The sequence below is a fragment of the Phacochoerus africanus genome, chromosome 11 (assembly GCF_016906955.1).
Source record: "Phacochoerus africanus isolate WHEZ1 chromosome 11, ROS_Pafr_v1, whole genome shotgun sequence".
NCBI classification, from domain to species: domain Eukaryota; kingdom Metazoa; phylum Chordata; class Mammalia; order Artiodactyla; family Suidae; genus Phacochoerus; species Phacochoerus africanus.
This window is the reverse complement of record NC_062554.1, coordinates 112,305,338-112,323,775: the sequence shown is the minus strand read 5'-3', so window position 1 is coordinate 112,323,775 and position 18,438 is coordinate 112,305,338. Positions and strand designations below refer to the sequence as shown.

The 18,438-nt window shown below is 37.5% G+C and overlaps 1 protein-coding gene across 1 annotated transcript in view; it reads right to left on the bottom strand.

Moving 5' to 3' along the window:
* Nucleotides 1-18,438, bottom strand: part of TPK1 (thiamin pyrophosphokinase 1) — a 380,863-nt gene that overhangs the window by 284,971 nt on the left and 77,454 nt on the right. Inside the window, exon 3 of the mRNA XM_047752062.1 lies at nucleotides 8,724-8,795. Within this exon, the coding sequence (XP_047608018.1) occupies nucleotides 8,724-8,795 (72 nt within the window). The remainder of the gene's footprint in view (nucleotides 1-8,723; nucleotides 8,796-18,438) is intronic.

Here is an 18,438-nt window from a genome sequence, read left to right as displayed (position 1 = left end):
AAATATACAGAAGAGCCCATTCTCAAGGCTCTGACCTTTAAGGGTATAACATTTTTCCACACACACAGAGATAAAATTTGCAAAACAGAGAGTAACATTTGCTTTGATGGAGGTTTACAGGAACATCCAGACTTGATCTACCTGGACAGGTGCAAGAACAGAAGACTCCTACACCTAGAAGTTTGCAACAACCAACCGTGCCCCTCTCCAACTCCACCTTTAAAAATGCCTTTGAGGAGTTCAGGGTTTTGGGAAGCATGTGCCTCCTGCATGGCCCTACAACAAACTTTTCTTTTTTTTTTTTTGTTGTGGTTGTTGTTGTTGTTGTTATTGTTGTTGTTGTTGCCATTTCTTGGGCCGCTCCCGCGGCATATGGAGGTTCCCAGGCTAGGGGTTGAATCAGAGCTGTAGCCACCGGCCTGCGCCAGAGCCACAGCAACACGGGATCCGAGCCGCGTCTGCAACCTACACCACAGCTCACGGCAACGCTGGATCGTTAACCCACTGAGCAAGGGCAGGGACCAAACCCGCAACCTCATGGTTCCTAGTCGGATTCGTTAACCACTGCGCCACGACAGGAACTCCAACAAACTTTTCTTTCTCTGCTCCAGACTCACTGTGTGATGGGCAAATGAACATGTGCTTGGTAACCAACTCCCTAAATGCCCTGTGATACTGTATTCACTGAAACAAAACACCACACAACACGATGGTCTAAGAATGAATCTTAAGAAAGAAATTAACACTGAGATCCTTAATATCTGACAACATTTAAAGTATAAGACCCAGAATAAGGAAAGATCTAATTCAATAGAAATGGACCATCATCTTGAAGATGAGAATAGTAGACTATGACTCAAGCTTCATATTAGACAATGCCTGTTTTGTTCGATGGCACTGATATATTAAAATGCTACTGATTTAAATAACTTTCTGTAGTCCCCGTATGAGTGGGATCAATCTTTTCTGCCAGCCTTATTTACAGGGACTACAGCTTTTGCTTAATGAACCTGAACCAAGTATGCAAATTGCTCATCAGATCTTTGGCTCAACGTTCACTTAAATGTGCTTACAACATAAGTTCTGTGAAACAGTAAGAGCAGAAAATGACACAAATAGTGTCAATTTGGTAGTTCAGTAAACTGTGATAAGCTTAACTGTTACAGAATTCTTAAGTCTAATGACTAAGCTACTCATCACTAGAACAGATGCCTCCCAGATCATCCTAACTAAAATAAAACGTCGATATCCTAAAGCCTAGCATTTTTCCATCTAAAGTATTAACTACATCTCTGCTTGAATGCATTTAAATGACAGAAATGCATGAAATGCACATGACATTCTACCTATCAGGCAGTCATAACCAGCAAATCCATAAAAATTTAATACATGATAACTACTTAGATAGCAAGGAAATATTAGAAGATACCACTATTTTACTTTCACAGAGATCCTACCATTATATGTATCTAACAGTTCACCCTATTCAAGTCTATTCAATGTGTTCAAAATCAGAATATTTCCTCCCCCTACAGTTTCTCTCAGTTCTAGCTGAAACAAGTGATTTCCTACTAGGGGTACTCCATTCAGTTTGTTCGAAACACTGCCAGTAGACTCTAGACATAGAAGGACTGTGCATCAGATTTTCTCTCAGCCAAACATCTGTCTCTCAATGAGCATCTTACATTCTCTCACTATCTTTTCTGCTTCCCAACAGCAGCTTCTTCCCAGACTCCAAGCAGCTATTACTGTGAAACTAAAGCCTGAGAGAGGCTCAGCTTCACCCAAAGACTAGTACTACAAAAAAAGTCGTTATTTTTAATCTGTAATTGTACACAAATATTAACCAGTGGAGATGTTCTTTAACTCATTTATATTCAATTAAATAGCATGACTTTAAAAAATAAACTTTCATATACAGAACCTCTTTCTTACAAGGGAGAAGCCACTAAGCAAAGTGGGACAAAAAAAAAAAAAAAACCCAGAGGAACCCTAATACTTATCTAACATAAAACAATATTTATAGAGATCAAATATTAAAGCAGAGCAGGGCAAAAATAAATGTTTCCAGAATCTTAAGAGTAAGATACACTACGTAATGTGGGGGGGAAAAGAGGTGAACCACACCATGGTTTTCTGATTGCTTCTCCGAAGCCTGTTGTTTCAGCTAACTGAACAAGCTCTATGTTACAGGTGAAATGAAGGAAAAGTGTCATGGAGAAACCTTTACGTCTCCACAATGAATTTCTGGGAAGAGCTGTTGAACATAACAATGTCTGCATTTCAGGCAGGCCGTCTAAGACCCAAGTATTTTGACTGGGAGAATGATACTACACCTTCTAAAGAGCTGGGCATCCTCAACTTTAAGGAAAAAAAATGCAAAATGTTGAATTCACCCCCAGATAAATGAACTAAAGGAGATGCTTTAGTTTTCATTGGGTTTATATAGTATTCCATTATCAGTTCAGTGTAAAGACAGAATCCTTTGGGGGTTTTTGTTTAACTTTTATTTTGTTTCAGTAAGGATACCACACTACAATGGCTCCCCTAGCAAGAATAACTATTAGTAATTATTAATAATAATAACTATTCATAATGCTTATACTCCTCTAACCACATATCAGGCTCACTTCACTGGGCTTAACATCAAGCAAAACAGTGTGTGTATAAGTGTGTATGCATGTGTGTGTAAATTAAATGTGGAACAAAATGTAAGTCAATAAATGAATGAATGAGTTAAATATATATATACATATATATATATATTTTATGAAACCTAAAAACATAAGTGGTCATACTCACATAGAAGCCATTTTATAATTACATTTAAGACCAACATACCAGTTAGGACACAGAACTAAACAGCATAAAGAACAAAGTTAAGCAGGCAGTCAGAATGTCTACACTAACTGCCACAAAACATACAGAGTCATATGGCCTGGCAGTCACTATTTTAAGGGCATTTTCCTATTAAGTTATAGGATTTCATTTATTACTCTAATTGACAGTTAAACATACATATAAAAATAATTTCATGGGCCATAAGAAAAGATGCAAGCATAAAACAAATAATGTAGGGAATATTAAATAGTTAATGAGGACTGACACTTTCATTATAAAAAGTGAAGTTTTAAATTTTTGCAACACACATATTTCTTTCTTTCTTTCTTTCTTTCTTTTTTTTTTTTTTTTTTGGTCTTTTTGCCTTTTCTAGAGCTGCTCCCACAACATATGGAGGTTCCCAGGCTAGGGGTCAAATCAGATCTGTTGCTGCCCGCCTACACCAGAGCCACAGCAAGGCAGGATCTGAGCCATGTCTGTGACCTACACCACAGCTCACGGCAACGCTGGATCCTTAACCCACTGAGCAAGGCCAGGGATCGAACCTGCAACCTCATGGTTCCCAGTCGGATTCGTTAACCACTGAGCCATAACGGGAACTCCACAAAGCAATTATTTTAAAGAAAGAAGCATTACAAGTATTACAGAAAAATATGATAAATCTCTTTAGACATTAACATCAGAAGGGTACAACTGCATTGCATAATCTTGTATCCTTATACATAATAAAAGATATCCCTTACCACAATACCTTCATGGACAAAGAGGATATATTCCACTCACACATTTGTCAACATTCAACTGCCAAAGACATAAAACCCAGTAGGCAAAGAAGGAATACATTCTCGCACGTGAGCTATGAGGAAAGGAGGTGAGATCAATGAAAACATCAGTTCTGACTGGTTATACTAGGAAATACGAAATAAGCATCTGAGAGTCGCAGAGCGGAAGGGAAGAAAAGATTGGCAGAGCTCTAGTTCAGCAGAAGTAGAAAAGAGACCCAATCTAGGCTGAGAACCAGAGAAGAATCTGGAAGAGAGAGAGAGGAAAGAGAGAGAGAGACAGGAGAGAGAAGAGAGACTGAGAGGTGAGAGGGACCTTGTGCACACACCTGCTGCCTACTATAACTGGTTCATATCAGGGCAAGAGGATTCCCAGGATCTAGAAAGCACCAAAGACAGACACCTTCAGCAATTGCTAGGATGACCTACAAAAGCTGCCCCCAGGATAGTCTCACAGGAACTAAGAGGAAAACACCATCGGCTAAGCATTTTGTATCCTTCTTTAAGAAGCTTATCTCCATGGAAGGATAAGGTGATATTTTTAAGTAAAAGAAACTGTACAAACAACCCCCCAGGAAGAAAATTTATCACAGCCTTGGCAACCTAAGGAAGCCTTTGTTCACAAGAGGTAGCGTTTGAGTTGGACCTTTAAGGATAAGTGGAAGTTTGCAAGATGAATAAGTAAAAACCTATTTCAGGCACACACAAAAAAGGCAGCTCTATTATATCAACCATCATAGGATGCGGTAGCAATGGTAGATGAGGCCAGAGAATAGACTACATGGACGAGGATTAGCGCTTCCAGAGTCAGCTTTAGGGTAATAACCCTAAGGTGAATTTGAAATGTCAGGGCAATTAGCAAAAAGTATGTTTCCCTTGAAATTCCTCTAACAAGGATAAATGTATACAAATAAATATAATAGGAATAAAATAGCTACTGATACCATGCTTGGCATTAAAGCTACCAACCAATTCAACCAATCTACACATAAAAATTACAGATACACAATTTCTCTTATTTTAATGAGAATAAACAGGAGTGAGGTAAGAAAATCCGACAGCCTAGAGAAATTGGAACAGAAAAAGAAAGAAAAAAGAAAAGTCCACATAATACACATTTGCTAACTTTGGTTGAACTTTAACATCAAATAATAAGGGGGAAAGTAGCTGACAGCACCCTGGAGTGCATAATTTATGAAGGAAATGATCAGTACAACAAGGTTAGCAGACTTTACTTAAAACTTAAATCTGATGGAAATACTAATCACCATCACAAGATCAGTATAATTAGTGGAGCAAGTCAGGATTCTACTAAAAAAAAAGCTTTATTCAGGTAAGGAGTTTTCATTTTAAGAAAAAAAGGAAAGCATGCAGACATGAGCAAAGTAGATGCAAAGTAGATGCAATTAATAATTTCACAGCTGTTAAGAAGTGGGTTTGGAGCACGGTGGCTCTGAGGTCTTGCTTGCTCAGGCCTCGGAGCCAACTTGCTCCAGACCCACTTCTTCAGGCTGCACCTGTGCCCCGCCACCACCACCACCACCCCCGCCAGATTTCCATTTCAGTACAATTTCAAGCCTAGTACCATTCACAGAAGGACCTTAACCTGTATCAGTCAATAACAAATGGAACAGAAGAGAAAACAATGATGTTATAAAGCCAAAGACCTTGGAGTTCCTGTTGTGGCTCAGCAAGTTAAGAACCTCACATAGCCTCCATGAGGATGTGGGTTCAATTCCTGGCCTCCCTCAGTGGGTTAAGGATCCAGCACTGCTGCAAACTGTGGCACAGGCCTCAGCTGCAGCTCTTGATTTAACCTCTACCCAGGAACTTCCATATGCTGCAGGTGTGGCCATAAAATAAACAATAAATACATTAAGTCAAAGACCTTGCTTCTATTTCAATTCATGAAATGCTGCATGTGCCTCCCTTAAACCTAGAGACTCAGTTTTGTCAGGTATCTTAGGACTTAGCCTCATTCAAAATGAACCAGCATTATGTTGCCCGTACCCTGGGCTGATCTTAAGGTTGGTCACCAGAGAAATTAAAGAGAAAGAAATCAAGAGAAGGAAAGTAATTCCTTATTAGAGGAAAAAAGGTGTGAGACCATAAATACCCAAAATTAACACAATCTGACAATTAATTCACAATGCAGTTAACCTGGTCACCACTGTTCTGTAGGTCAAACGGATGAGGCAGGAAGAGGCTATGAACTCATGTTAAAAATGAAAATACAATTTAAGAAGTCAAACTCCTGGAAATCTGAAATACAGTCTATCTATGTAACCTTATTCCAGGTAAATGAATTAATGTCACATTTCTTATTTCTTTCCTGTTTTTTAATTTTATGTAGCTCAGAGATCTCTCCTACTATCTGTGAGGACCCTGGTAAGCCTGCTGACTCCAAGATGAGAAAAACTCACCTACAACAGGAAAGAGGCAGAGCCGTTCAAGTACAAACATCCCCATCTTTTTCACTTACATATTTCAGGGTGAAAAAGATACTAGAAGAGAAAATTTGACTCGAAAAAAAGAAAAGAGAGATAAAGAGGTTAAGAAATCTGAAGGCAATAGTCACAACTGCCTATAATCTCTGATTGCTACAGAAAAGTTCATTAGCTCCTCACTAACTATACCTCTTTTTACCTATTTACCTCCTAGTGAAGCACTTACTTTACATCCCCAGATTAACATGAGTATACAAGACGCTCAACAGGTAGGACTATATTCCAAGGCTTGTGACCAAGAAAATCACCAAAACTTCATGAAACACTAAAGGGAAAATACATGTAGAAACTTATGTTACTATCCCTTGCATCTCTTCTTTAAACTGGATTTCTTAACATGTCACTTAAACATTACAGGGAGAAACTGAAAAATAATTTCTCTCTTCTTTCTCCTTCTCCTTTCCCTTCCTTCTTGAAGAAGAAGTCTTTCCCATGGAATAAAGCTCAGGAAATCCATATGCAACAGAAGTCCTTGGCATAACATGTTAAAGGTAAATTATAAACTTTACATAGATTTGGGCTGTGTAGAAGACTTCAACTTTTTCTGTAATAATGCCCTTGACAAATCACATCCACAGAACAGATGTTAAGGGAAATATTGCACATCCGAGCTAAGGAGGGACAGCATGGCAGCCTCCAGCTGTGACTTACTTGCTGAAATAAAATCCCCAAGCCACAGTTTTATCTTCTCTCCCCAACTCCCCCATGCCCTATCCACCATGCTGCCCCATGCTTTCTTCTAGGCCTCTCTCTTTTGTGAAAAGCAACAACTCAAACTCAAAGTTTCCCTATTTCATTGCCTTTACTTGGAAGAACAGCAACACAAACACAGACCACAGCCTATTGTTATGAGAATCACAAAAGACCAATTTCACCTCCCCTTACTCTTTGTCAACAGACCTGCTTTTTCTAAGGGTTAATGGCTCCAGAAGGCCAAGAATTATCCTAGAGGTAAAGATGAAAGAACTTAACATTTCAATAACCTAAAGAAAACTTATTTTGGAAGTGAGAATGATATAACCATTTCAGTACCCAGGACTCTCTGGATCCTTTATTACTGCTCTCCATGTAGACATACTGACCAAGTGTTCATTTTTTTTTTATGCAAATCGGTGATCGGCTGCTATGTCAGGCATGAGACTCCCTCAGATCAAATTCACTGCAGAAAAACTAATGAAATGAAGAACTTCAGTCAGCTCCAAAATCTACATCATTTCACACTATGTGCAAAATAGGACCATTTACCTCTAAAATCTGAGACATAAGACAGTTTTCATTATCCATGGTTTCCGACAAGTTCCTATCAACGAATACTTTGTCTATTTCTAATGTTGACAGTAAAACACATTTGCTTACATACTGTTCTAAAAATACCACAGAATCTGATATAATTTCAGATAAAGAGAAGTGCCTGAAAAGTTTACTTTGGTATTAATTAGCAATAGCAACCATATTAAATTCCCTCTTCATTCATTGCAATTACTAAGCAATTATATGTCAGACAAAGCACTGGGAAACAGAGATAAAGTGACAAAAAAGAACTTTTGGCCTTATGGCCAAATAAATACCTAATTACAGGTAAGAAAGTAAGTGTTATGAAAGACAAGTTAATATTTAAGTAATTTTCTAACTTTCAGGGCAATCTCAGCATCTTAGCACAATTACAATGTGAAATTTTCAGTAGGCTATGTTATGACTAAATCTAGAATACCCAGACAAGAGAAATCATTTACACAGAGCAATCTATAACAATTTATTCCCTCTAGTATCACAACTACCTCTGTCCACAGATGTGAGCTTATTAACATAATAGACTAGCACTCAAAGACACAAACTCCGTGCCAGTTTGTTCTGAATATCTAAGTTCTTCTGAATATCTAAGTTTGTTCTGAATATCTAAGTTCTTCTGAATATCTAATCTGACGCGAAACTTACACTGATAACTTAGAAGTATCCTTTTGGAAAAAAAAACCTCAAGATTACATGAAAGAAGAGCAGAGATTCAAAACACAGTGAAGACTACAGAATATTTTCTTTAGTTAATGCTATAAAAATCAAAGAATAATGTAAAAGAGTTAATAAAGCCCATTTCTTACATGAAACCTCACAGAAGTATTAATTCTGTGAAACTAGTCCATTGTTGACTATAGTTTTCAACATCCCTAGAGATTCTAATATTCTGGTAACATGTCTTCTTTTTTAATGCTGCAAATCCAGTCACCCTGCAGATAACTTATTACTGAATGTTGGAGGGAGTGAGGCTTGTACATGCTTCTTACTGTCCCTGGTGCCAAAAATATTTACACTTGAAGAAACATTTGTTGAGTGCTCAGGATGAACATTTAAGCAGTAGCTCTGACATACAAGAGTAGTGCTGCATTGTAATTCTGTCCTTGGAGGTTCACACTATGGACACCACATACGTAAAAAGGTTAACAGAGATGCAGTAATGGATTCTTCTGATAATTCAGTAATTAAATTACATTATAAATTCCACTTTCTGGTATTGCAGCTGGGTTCTGGGGAATTTAACACTCATGTTAGTTCCAGTAGAGTAAGCAGGCAAAGAAATACAAATGCTAATTAAGGTTACCTTTGTGCCAAAGATGACGAAAACACTTGTCCAAAGGCTGATTCAAAATCACAAGGCAGTATCTCAAATTCCCTATGGAAAAAAATAGTAAAATAAACAAGTGCACTAAGTCTTCTGTCCACCACACCACTATACTGCTGAGAAATTTATTATTAAAATAGTTTATCATGAAGACAATGGGGTAAGCGTCTTTATGTAGTGGGTGGGCACCAGAAATGCCCAATACGAATTTGCATCCTTATGATATATATGTGTAACACTTTTGACACAAATACCCTCTGCCTGGCTGTTTGATATCATCTTGATGTTGTTTACCAAGCAGTGTGAGTCTAATGGTATATACTAATTCACTCATTTTTCTTATTTTCTTTCTTATTCTCATTTATTCACATTCTCCCTCTCACTCACATTCTCTCCCCATCCTATCTTGAACTCTTCAACGTGAAACTTTGCTTTCCAAAATCTTACCAGATCTTTTCAGGACTCTTTTATTCCAAGTTTTTAAATGATACTCAAAAGACTAAGAAACATGAAGCAAAGTTACTTCTCCAACAATCATTTCAAGGCTTTTATAATGTACTGTAAATAGTGCAAAGCAGAATGCAATCAAGCTGCGGAAAATCTGTCATTCAGCTCAGTCCAAGCACTCCCATTTCATTTATGGAAAAGAAATGTTTGGTGATAAGAAAAATTAATTGTTTTTTTTAAAGCAATCTAAGTGTTAGAAATGGAACAAGATAAGGAAATGAAAAGGGGATGCCATCATCCACAACAAACATTATTAAGTGCCGTTATATACCAGGCACTGGGAGTGGAAGGAGGAATACGATTACAGGGTATCTGTGAGATAAGACATTTATAACAAAGATGATTTATTCCACAATACAGTACAACACAAGGATAAGAGGAGTGCTGGGTAACAGATAATGAGCATGGCAGGAATTCAAAGCCTAAAAAGTCAGTAAGGTCTCCTGTCATCCTAGAAATCTTTGTGATGGGCAGATTTTGGTCTTAAGAAAAAGTAGTTGGATATGAAAAAGGAAAGGGCATTCCAGACAAGGAAAATAGCACACAGGAAGCTGCTATCCTTTGCCAGTAGAACTGTTACCATGGAAAGTTTAAAAAGCAGTGCCCTGGGAAGTTCCCATTGTGGCTCAGCAGGTTATGAACCTGACTGGTATCCACGAGGATGCAGGTTCCATCCCTGGCCTCACTCAGTGGGTTAAGGATCCAATGTTACCATGAGATGTGGTGTAGGTCGCAGATGTGGCTCGGATCCTGCATTGCTGTAGCTGTGACTTCGGACAGCAGCTGCAGCTCTGATTGGACCCCTCACCTGGGAACTTCCATATGCTGCAGGTGTGGCCTTAAAAAGCAAAAAACAAAAAACAAACAAAAGCAAACAAACTAGGAGTTCTCATTGTGGCACAATGGGATCCAGTGTCTCTGGAGCACTGGAACACAGGTTCAATCCCTGGCCCAGCACCATGGGTTAAGGATCAGACTGGAACTCCATATGCCGCAGGGTGGCCAAAGAAGAAAAAAATAAAAAATAAAATAAAATCCACTGGGAACTATATCTAGTCACTGATGATGGAGCATGATAATGTGAGAAAAAGGAACGTAAACATGTATATGACTGGTTCACCTTGCTGTACAGTAGAAAACTAACACTGTAAACCAGCTAGATGGAAAAAATAATCATTATAAAGAAAACTAAAATACATATATAAATAAATAAAATAAGTTAAAACTGAACTGAGAAAAATGGGAGGGCAGCAAGTCCAGAGAAATTATTTTCAGTATAGACAATAGTACATACTAGTTAGGAGGAAGGAAGAGAGAATGAAAATGACCATTTATTCACTTAAGAGGTATCCAGAGAACACGAAGTAGTCTTGTTCAGGCACCAAAACCAGACTTACATACTGCTGACAAAAATGGGTGTTGAAATTGAGGCCTAGGACGACATATCACAGAGACACACAAAATTGAATTAGAGACAGAGTAGATTTATTTATACAAAAGTAAACAAAAACAAGTGAAAATAGGGAAGGAGAGTGGAAAATTTAAACAACTGCTATAAGAAATGGATTTCAGATGCTGACAATCCACAAGTTTAAAAACAGGAAGTCAGTTGGGGTTAACTAACAGGCACCTTCTATCAGAACTTTTTATAATTTAGGACTTTTCCCACCAATTCTGGGAGTAGAACTAGGAGTATGTGTAAACAATGTGAGGCAATGATGACAGCTAGTTTGAGAATCAGCAAAATCACTTGTCAGGTAGTAAAGGAAAGCTAGGAGGCTACTTTGGGCAGCATTAGAGTGAATGATTGTGGCAGAGACCAATAATTACTTCCCAATATTCCTTCTCTTCTCTAACAATAGAATCCTAAGGGGCTGGGGGGTTGTTTTGGTTTTAGTTTTTGCATTCTTTGCCTTTCTGGTTTTTGTTTTACTGGGCACATTACTGTCCAGGTGAAAAACTATCTCTCAGCCTCCTCTGCCACAAAATGTAGTCTTAAGACTAAGTTCGGACCAAGAAGATGTATATAAGGAGCCTTATAGATTACTTCTAGGGAGTCTCCTTCAAGTGGAGGGGAACTTTCTCTTCTGCTTCTTTTCTTCCTCCATCCTGCCATCAGGAGCAAGATGAGTGAATCTACTGAATGGAAGTCTAGCAGTCACCTGGGATGCTAAGAACAAGGACAACAGCCTGAAAGAGACTGGGTCCCTGCATCCCTGATGACTCCAGGAAACATCCATCCCAGCATTTCAAAGCCTGGCTCCCTAGACCTCTTTTATGTGAAAAAAAAAACCACAAAACTTTTATTTTGTTTAAGTCATTTGTTTGGGGTTTTGATATTCTATAGAGAAAAACTGAATTTAGTTAATGCAGTGATCAGGGTCTAGGCTCCGTTGAGGTAAAGATGATCTAGAGATGAACTGTGGCACGAGGGGAGCAACAGCATCTCTGCAGTGCCAGGACACAGGTTCAATCCCCAGCCAAGCACGGTAGGTTAAAGGATTCAGCATTGCAGCAACTGCAGCTTGGGAACTCCATATGACACAGGGTGACCAAAAAACAAAATAAAATAAAAAGAGTAGCCAAGCTTCAAAATGCAAGAAGAAAAAACTCGTTCATTCATTCAACAGGCGTTAAGAGTCACAGCCTGGCACATGGAAAATGCTCAATCTGCTGTTAATGGCAAGGAGCTAATAATTTGGATAAACCAATGGTCCTTTAATCTTTGGCAAGGTTTGCACTGCTAAAGGAGGCATTCAACAATACTGCATGTATGTTTAAATGAATGAGCTACTTCCTCCTCTCACTGACACCTAGTTCACTGATATGTGAACTAGGTATTTTTGTGGCTCAAAGAACAATCTGATGAAGGGGAAAAGCATTATTACCCACATTACTGCTCCTCTAAGCCTATATTTTCATTAGGGTATTATGTGTGAAAGCATTTTTGAGAAGAACAAAGCCATTTGAAAATGTACAGTTCAGTTATGATTTACCAATGATGATATTTGTAATCAAGAATTAACGACTTCAGCTATTTCTAAGCATAACATCTATGTTACTCTGGTTCTGTACATAAAGATATTTAGGTACTAGGATGCAATGTTCTTTCCTTTTCTAATATAGTCTCCTCTGGAACTGCAAGCAGATAAAGTCAGTCTGGCATTCATCTTACACTCAAAACCCTCATGATTACTATTCCCGAGGAGGCTGCAGGAAAAGGAGCATCCAGACCACCCACTGTTCCTAAATAGCTTATGGGAGGAGATGCAGAAAGAACTTCATGTCACTCTTGAATACTGAACCACAGGACACTGCCTTCGGACTCTAAAACATCCAGGAATTTAGAAAAAAAGAGTCAGGACCTCAGAGGTAAAGACAGTCATCTTTCAAGTATTTCTCAAGTCATACTGATGCCATTCCTGAGCTGTGCAAAAAGTCCTCAGAAAAAGGCTAAGAAGAACCTCTTTCTCATGCTATAAAAATTACAACGTTATAAAGCAAGGGTTCTAAAGCAATCTCAAAGATGAATATATGATAAATCAAAATCCTTGAATTGCTTTTTCAAAGGGGTTTCAATGATAGAAGACAGAAAATCCCTGATCCTAGATGTATCAAAACCAAACTCCTCCAAGTTGCCTGGAAATCCTGAAATAAGTACAAAGGTCCAAGTTTACGACATGAAAGAATTATGAAAAATGAAGCCAAATCATCAGCCTTGAGCTAAAAAGCAAAGAGGCCCCCTCAAGGCTAAGGACTAGTTAAAAAATACAAGTTCAGATGTTAAGAAAGGTGGGAGGGGTAACCAACCTCTCTTTCATTGTTATGTAGTTATCTCTCTCTTATTTACAACAAAGAAAACAGGTCTGATTCTTTGGGAAAAAAAATGGCTGCTCCTATGATTGGAGGAAGGAAATATATAGATGAGCCTGGGTCATCAAATAGTGCCAGAAAGTAAGGAAGCACTCTCCCCAAACTGCCCCCCCCAAAAAAACCCAAAAGAAACATTGATGGGAGAAGTCAAAGGGGAATAATAATATCCAACTCAAAGAACTCCCAATAATCCAATGTTCAAACCTGGAACAATCTGAGTAACAAAATAAATAAGTAGTACTGGCTTACAACCCAAAATACAGGGATAAATATCCATGAATCAATACTGATGTAATAAAATGAATGAATTAATTAATAAAATAGGGGGAAAGAAAAAAATCTCCCAGGCAGAAGAATTCCAAATAAATTATGATTTCTTTGAGTAGATACTCAACTTAAAGAGGAGAAGCATAGCAGTGGGCTATGCACAGCATAGTGTGGGCTGAACACAGAAACATCCTCCCAAAAAGCACACTGTGGAGGTGGGGGGAGTCCTTGCAATGGAGGAACATGACAAATATCACTTAGCCAGGTCATCAAAGTCAACATCAATGGTCATAAATTATGTAAATAGGGTGATGAAATTAGCACTCTACCTCTGCATCTTCCCCAAATGCCATTACCCCAGTCTAATTGGAAAAAAAAAATCAGAAAAATTCCAATAGAGACACATGCTACCACATACCTGGTCAATACTTCTCAAAACTGCTAAAGTCGTCAAAACAAGGAAAGTCTGAAAAACTGCCACAGCCAACAGGATCCTAAGGAGACATGACAATTAAATGTCATGTCATATTTTAAATGGAATCCTGAGATAGAAAAGGGCCATAAGGTAAAAACTAAGGAAATCTGAGTAAACTATGGAGCTAGTAATAATCTGTCAATATGGGTTCATTCATTACAAAAAATGTACCATACTAATTTAACATGCCAAATGGGGGAAACTGAACACAGAGGGTGATGGATATACAGGAACTCTCTTTATAGTCTTCTCAATTTTTCTGAAAATATAAATCTGCTTTAAAAAAATAAAGTATATTAATTTTTAATACCCTAGGGCAAGGGAACAAAACAGAACAAAGATTTATTCCATGAAATACTCACTCAGCAATTATTCCATGAAACAAAACTGCCATTTAGACAGAGTCCAAAAGTATGTTTGGACTGCAGGTATAAATCCAAAAAGAAAACGAAACAAAACACTGCACCAGAGTTCTATTCCATCTCTGGAAAAATAACTTTATCAAGATTTTCTTTTAATTAGGAAAATAAAATAAGGACACTAGAACAGCAAATCTCAAGAAAACCAATTTCTTTTTATTTCAAATCTCTGTGCACGAAAATTCCTTGGGTTATGTATAGAGATAGACCCTAGTCACACCTCTACATCAATTATACAAAAACTCAGTCATGCAACACAGGAGTAAAAAGTTTATTCATTTTTTTAATTAAAAAGAAATTAAGACAATGATAGTTAATATGCAGACAAGCACTGGCCCCTCACTTGTCCTTACAGCAGATGGTCAGGGTTACCAATCCTAACTGAGATCTAAGAAAAAAGTGCAAGCACCACACAATGGCCCCAGCAGTGCCTGCCCACTTCTGCAGCATATTAGGAGGACTTACAGTCTACTTGGGCCCAGTAAAATTGTAGATTTTTGCATGGCCTAACCTTTACCAAAACACTGATTAATTTTTAAATATTCTTCAACATGTACTAAAAATAATATAAATTCTGCCAAAGCATAATCATACAAGAAATTGGCAGAACTGATGACTTCTAGAAGTAGATCTTAACAATCTTCAAACACAATCTAACTGCTTCTGGCAAGAACTTAGTGAAAAGAGGAAGGAGTGGAGAGGAGAGAGGAGAGGAGAGAAGAGAGAAAGGAAGGAAAGTAAGGAGGAAAGAAGAGAGAAGTAAGGGAAAAGATGAATTTTGGATTTACCTCAATTACCACAAATGACAAATGTACCCTTAAGTATATAAAATAGTGATCTCAACCTCACTGTATATGAGAATCACAGATTTAAAAAAAAAAAGAGAGAGAGACAATCTCCTTTGCTAGATATTCTCACTCAATGTGCCTAAAGTAGGGCCTGCGTATCATCATTGTTTTTAAAAAATATCATAAGATAGTCTAATGGGTAATCAAAATTGAGAACCAACTGATCCAGTGCCTCATGCTGATGAAAAGTAGAAAGCCATCATAAAAAGCAACATGATGTTGAAATACTGTTCTTTTCATCTTTATCTCATTCTTTTTAATTGCTATTTTCTGAAAAACGTACATCTATTATATGTATAATATTTTTATAAGCAAACATTGATTGCTTTTTTCTTTAACTGATATGGTATGAGATTAAAAAAAGATTGAAAGCCACTACTCTAAATGAAAATACGCTGAAATAAAACGCAATGTACAATAGAAAAATAATTTACTGGAATGCATTAGCAAATTATCTAGGGCTTAAAATATCTGTTTTTAAAAAATGATACTCAGATAAAATCTATATTAGCCAAAACACATGCCAGTCATTATATCTAATAGCAATTCTGTCAGAGGACCAAAGACCATTATTATGAATCTCTCATCCCTGAAAGTATTTCAATTAAACAATGAAAACTCTAGGGCACCGAATTTCATTTTCATATGGCACAGACTTCTATATTTAAGAGCAAGATATTTTAAAGGGTACAGAGGGAAATCAAAACTGTCAAGTCAATCCGTTCTTTGAGGAAATAAATTGCATGTAGACAAAGCAAAACTATTAAAAAGCTCTGAACAAACATACCATATCAAAGTCGATTAAAATAATCAAATTACTAATGGACTAAGAATTGCTAAGTCATATATAAGAAATTGCTTCAGAGAAAGTAAACAAAGAGGAGACATAAAACAGATGCTTCCTGGGAAATCTCTCTTGCCCACCACCACTAACAGTGACCATTCAGTATACCCCTGGTACCCTGGCATAATGATAAATTGTGCCCCCTTCCACAAACAAGTGTCCTGGTTTGGAGGATAAGTTATGTAGTCCCTCTTCCCTACATCATCTTCAGTTTCCACCACATCTCTCTGTCTTCAGCAAAATTCATTTCAGTGAGATTCTGATCCCACCACCTCCTGGAAATAACTATTGCCAGGGTCAGTGACGACTTTCTGCTGTAAAAGTCAACAGCTCAATCTCAATGCTCATCCTGCCCAACATATCTCAGTAGCATAACAGAGTACATCACTTTCTACATCCTTCTTGAATTATCTTCTCCTCCTGATTCTCAGAAAACACACTCTGCTAACTCTCTTTCTAACAGGCCACTTCCTCTCAGTCTTTTTTGCTGCCTTCTTCTCATCCACATAGAAAGCACTCAGTACATATTTGTTGAGAAGCTCTTCCAACTCTGATTTTACACCCATTTAGAATAACTGACACCAGCTACTCTAACAAGTGACTCCCCTCACTTTACCCAGAGACTAATGATTCCATACAAAACACAATTCCTCACAGAATGAAGTAACAGGCCCACGAAATACAATGACCCTTTCTAGGTCCTGGAGCACTGCATACTATACTTAAGTGAATATTCTACAAAATATTTCTAGAAGGATACTAGAAAAGACAGAAACAAAAATCAATCACCTTGCCTTAAAACAGCAAAATGGTGTTTTGATTATTGTAACTCAAAGAAAGAAAGAAAGAAAGAAAGAAAGAAAGAAAGAAAGAAAGAAAGAAAGAAAGAAAGAAAGAAAGAAAGGAGAAAGAAAAGGGAACTGAAGGAGGTCCACAGAAGTGCAACCACAAAATTAAAGAACTCTGTGAGAAAAAATTAATAAGGCTTTTAAAGCTAAATGGATGTTTACATGCAGCACCTTTTTAGGGAGGAAAAGATCCATGTAATGTGCCATTAAGCCCTACCAACTTGGGCATATATCTAGTTACCGTCATTCAAACTTTTAGGATGGAAGTATAAATAGATTCTGAACAATTAGATCAATTTCCATCTAAGAGCATTAGCTTCCATGATGCATCAGAACTGAGTATGTCCATCAAGAAATACAAAGGATCATAAGAGACTAATATATGCAACTATGCACCAATAAAATGGAAAACCTAGAAAGAATGGACAAATTCTTAGAAAGGTACAATCTTCCAAGATTAAACCAAGATGAAATAGAAAAAATGAACAGACCAATCACAAGTACTGAAATTGAAACTGTGATTAAACAACTTCCAACAAACAAAAGTCCAGGACCAGATGGCTTCCCAGGCGAATTCTATCAAACATTTAGAGAAGAGCTAACACCTATCCTTCTGAAACTATTCCAAAAAAATTGCAAAGGAAGAGACACTCCCAAACTCATTCTATGTGGCCACTACCACTCTGATACCAAAACCAAAGATACCACAAAACAAGAAAACTACAGGCCAATCTCACTGATGAACACATGCAAAAATCCTCAACAAAATACTAGCAAACCGCATCCAACAATACATTAAAAGGATTGCACATCATGATCAAGTGGGATTTATCCCAGGGATGCAAGGATTCTTCAATATCCACAAATCCATCAGTTTGATACACCATGTTAACAAACTGAAGAATAAAAACCACATGACCCTCTCAATAGATGCAGAAAAAGCCTTTGACAAAATCCAACACCCTTTTCTGATCAAAACCCTTCAGAAAGTGGGCATAGAGGGAACCTATCTCAACATAATAAAGGCCATATATGACAAACCCACAGCTAACATCATTCTCAATGGTGAAAATCTGAAGGAATTCCCACTGAGATCAGGAACAAGACAAGGATGTCTGCTCTCACCACTACTCTTCTACAGTTTTGGAAGTCCTAGCCATGGCAATCAGAGAATTAAAAGACATAAAAGAAATCCAAATGGGAAAGGAAGAAGTAAAACTACCATATTTGCAGATGACATGATACTCTAGAGAATCCTAAAGACTCTACCAGAAAACTGGTATAGCTCATCCATGAATTTGGCAAAGTCGCAGGATACAAAATCAATACACAGAAATTGACAGCATTTCTATATACCAACAGTGAAAGAGTATAAAGAGAAATTAAGGAAGAAATCCTGTTTACCATCGCATCCAAAAGAATAAAATACCTAGGAGTAAACCTACCTAAAGAGACAAAAGACCTGTACTCTGAAAACCATAAGATACTGATGAAAGAAATCAAAGATGACGCAAATAGATGGAAAGACATATCATGATCTTGGGTTGGAAGAGTCAATATTATCAAAATGACTATACCACCCAAGGCAATCTATAGATTCAATGCAATCCCTA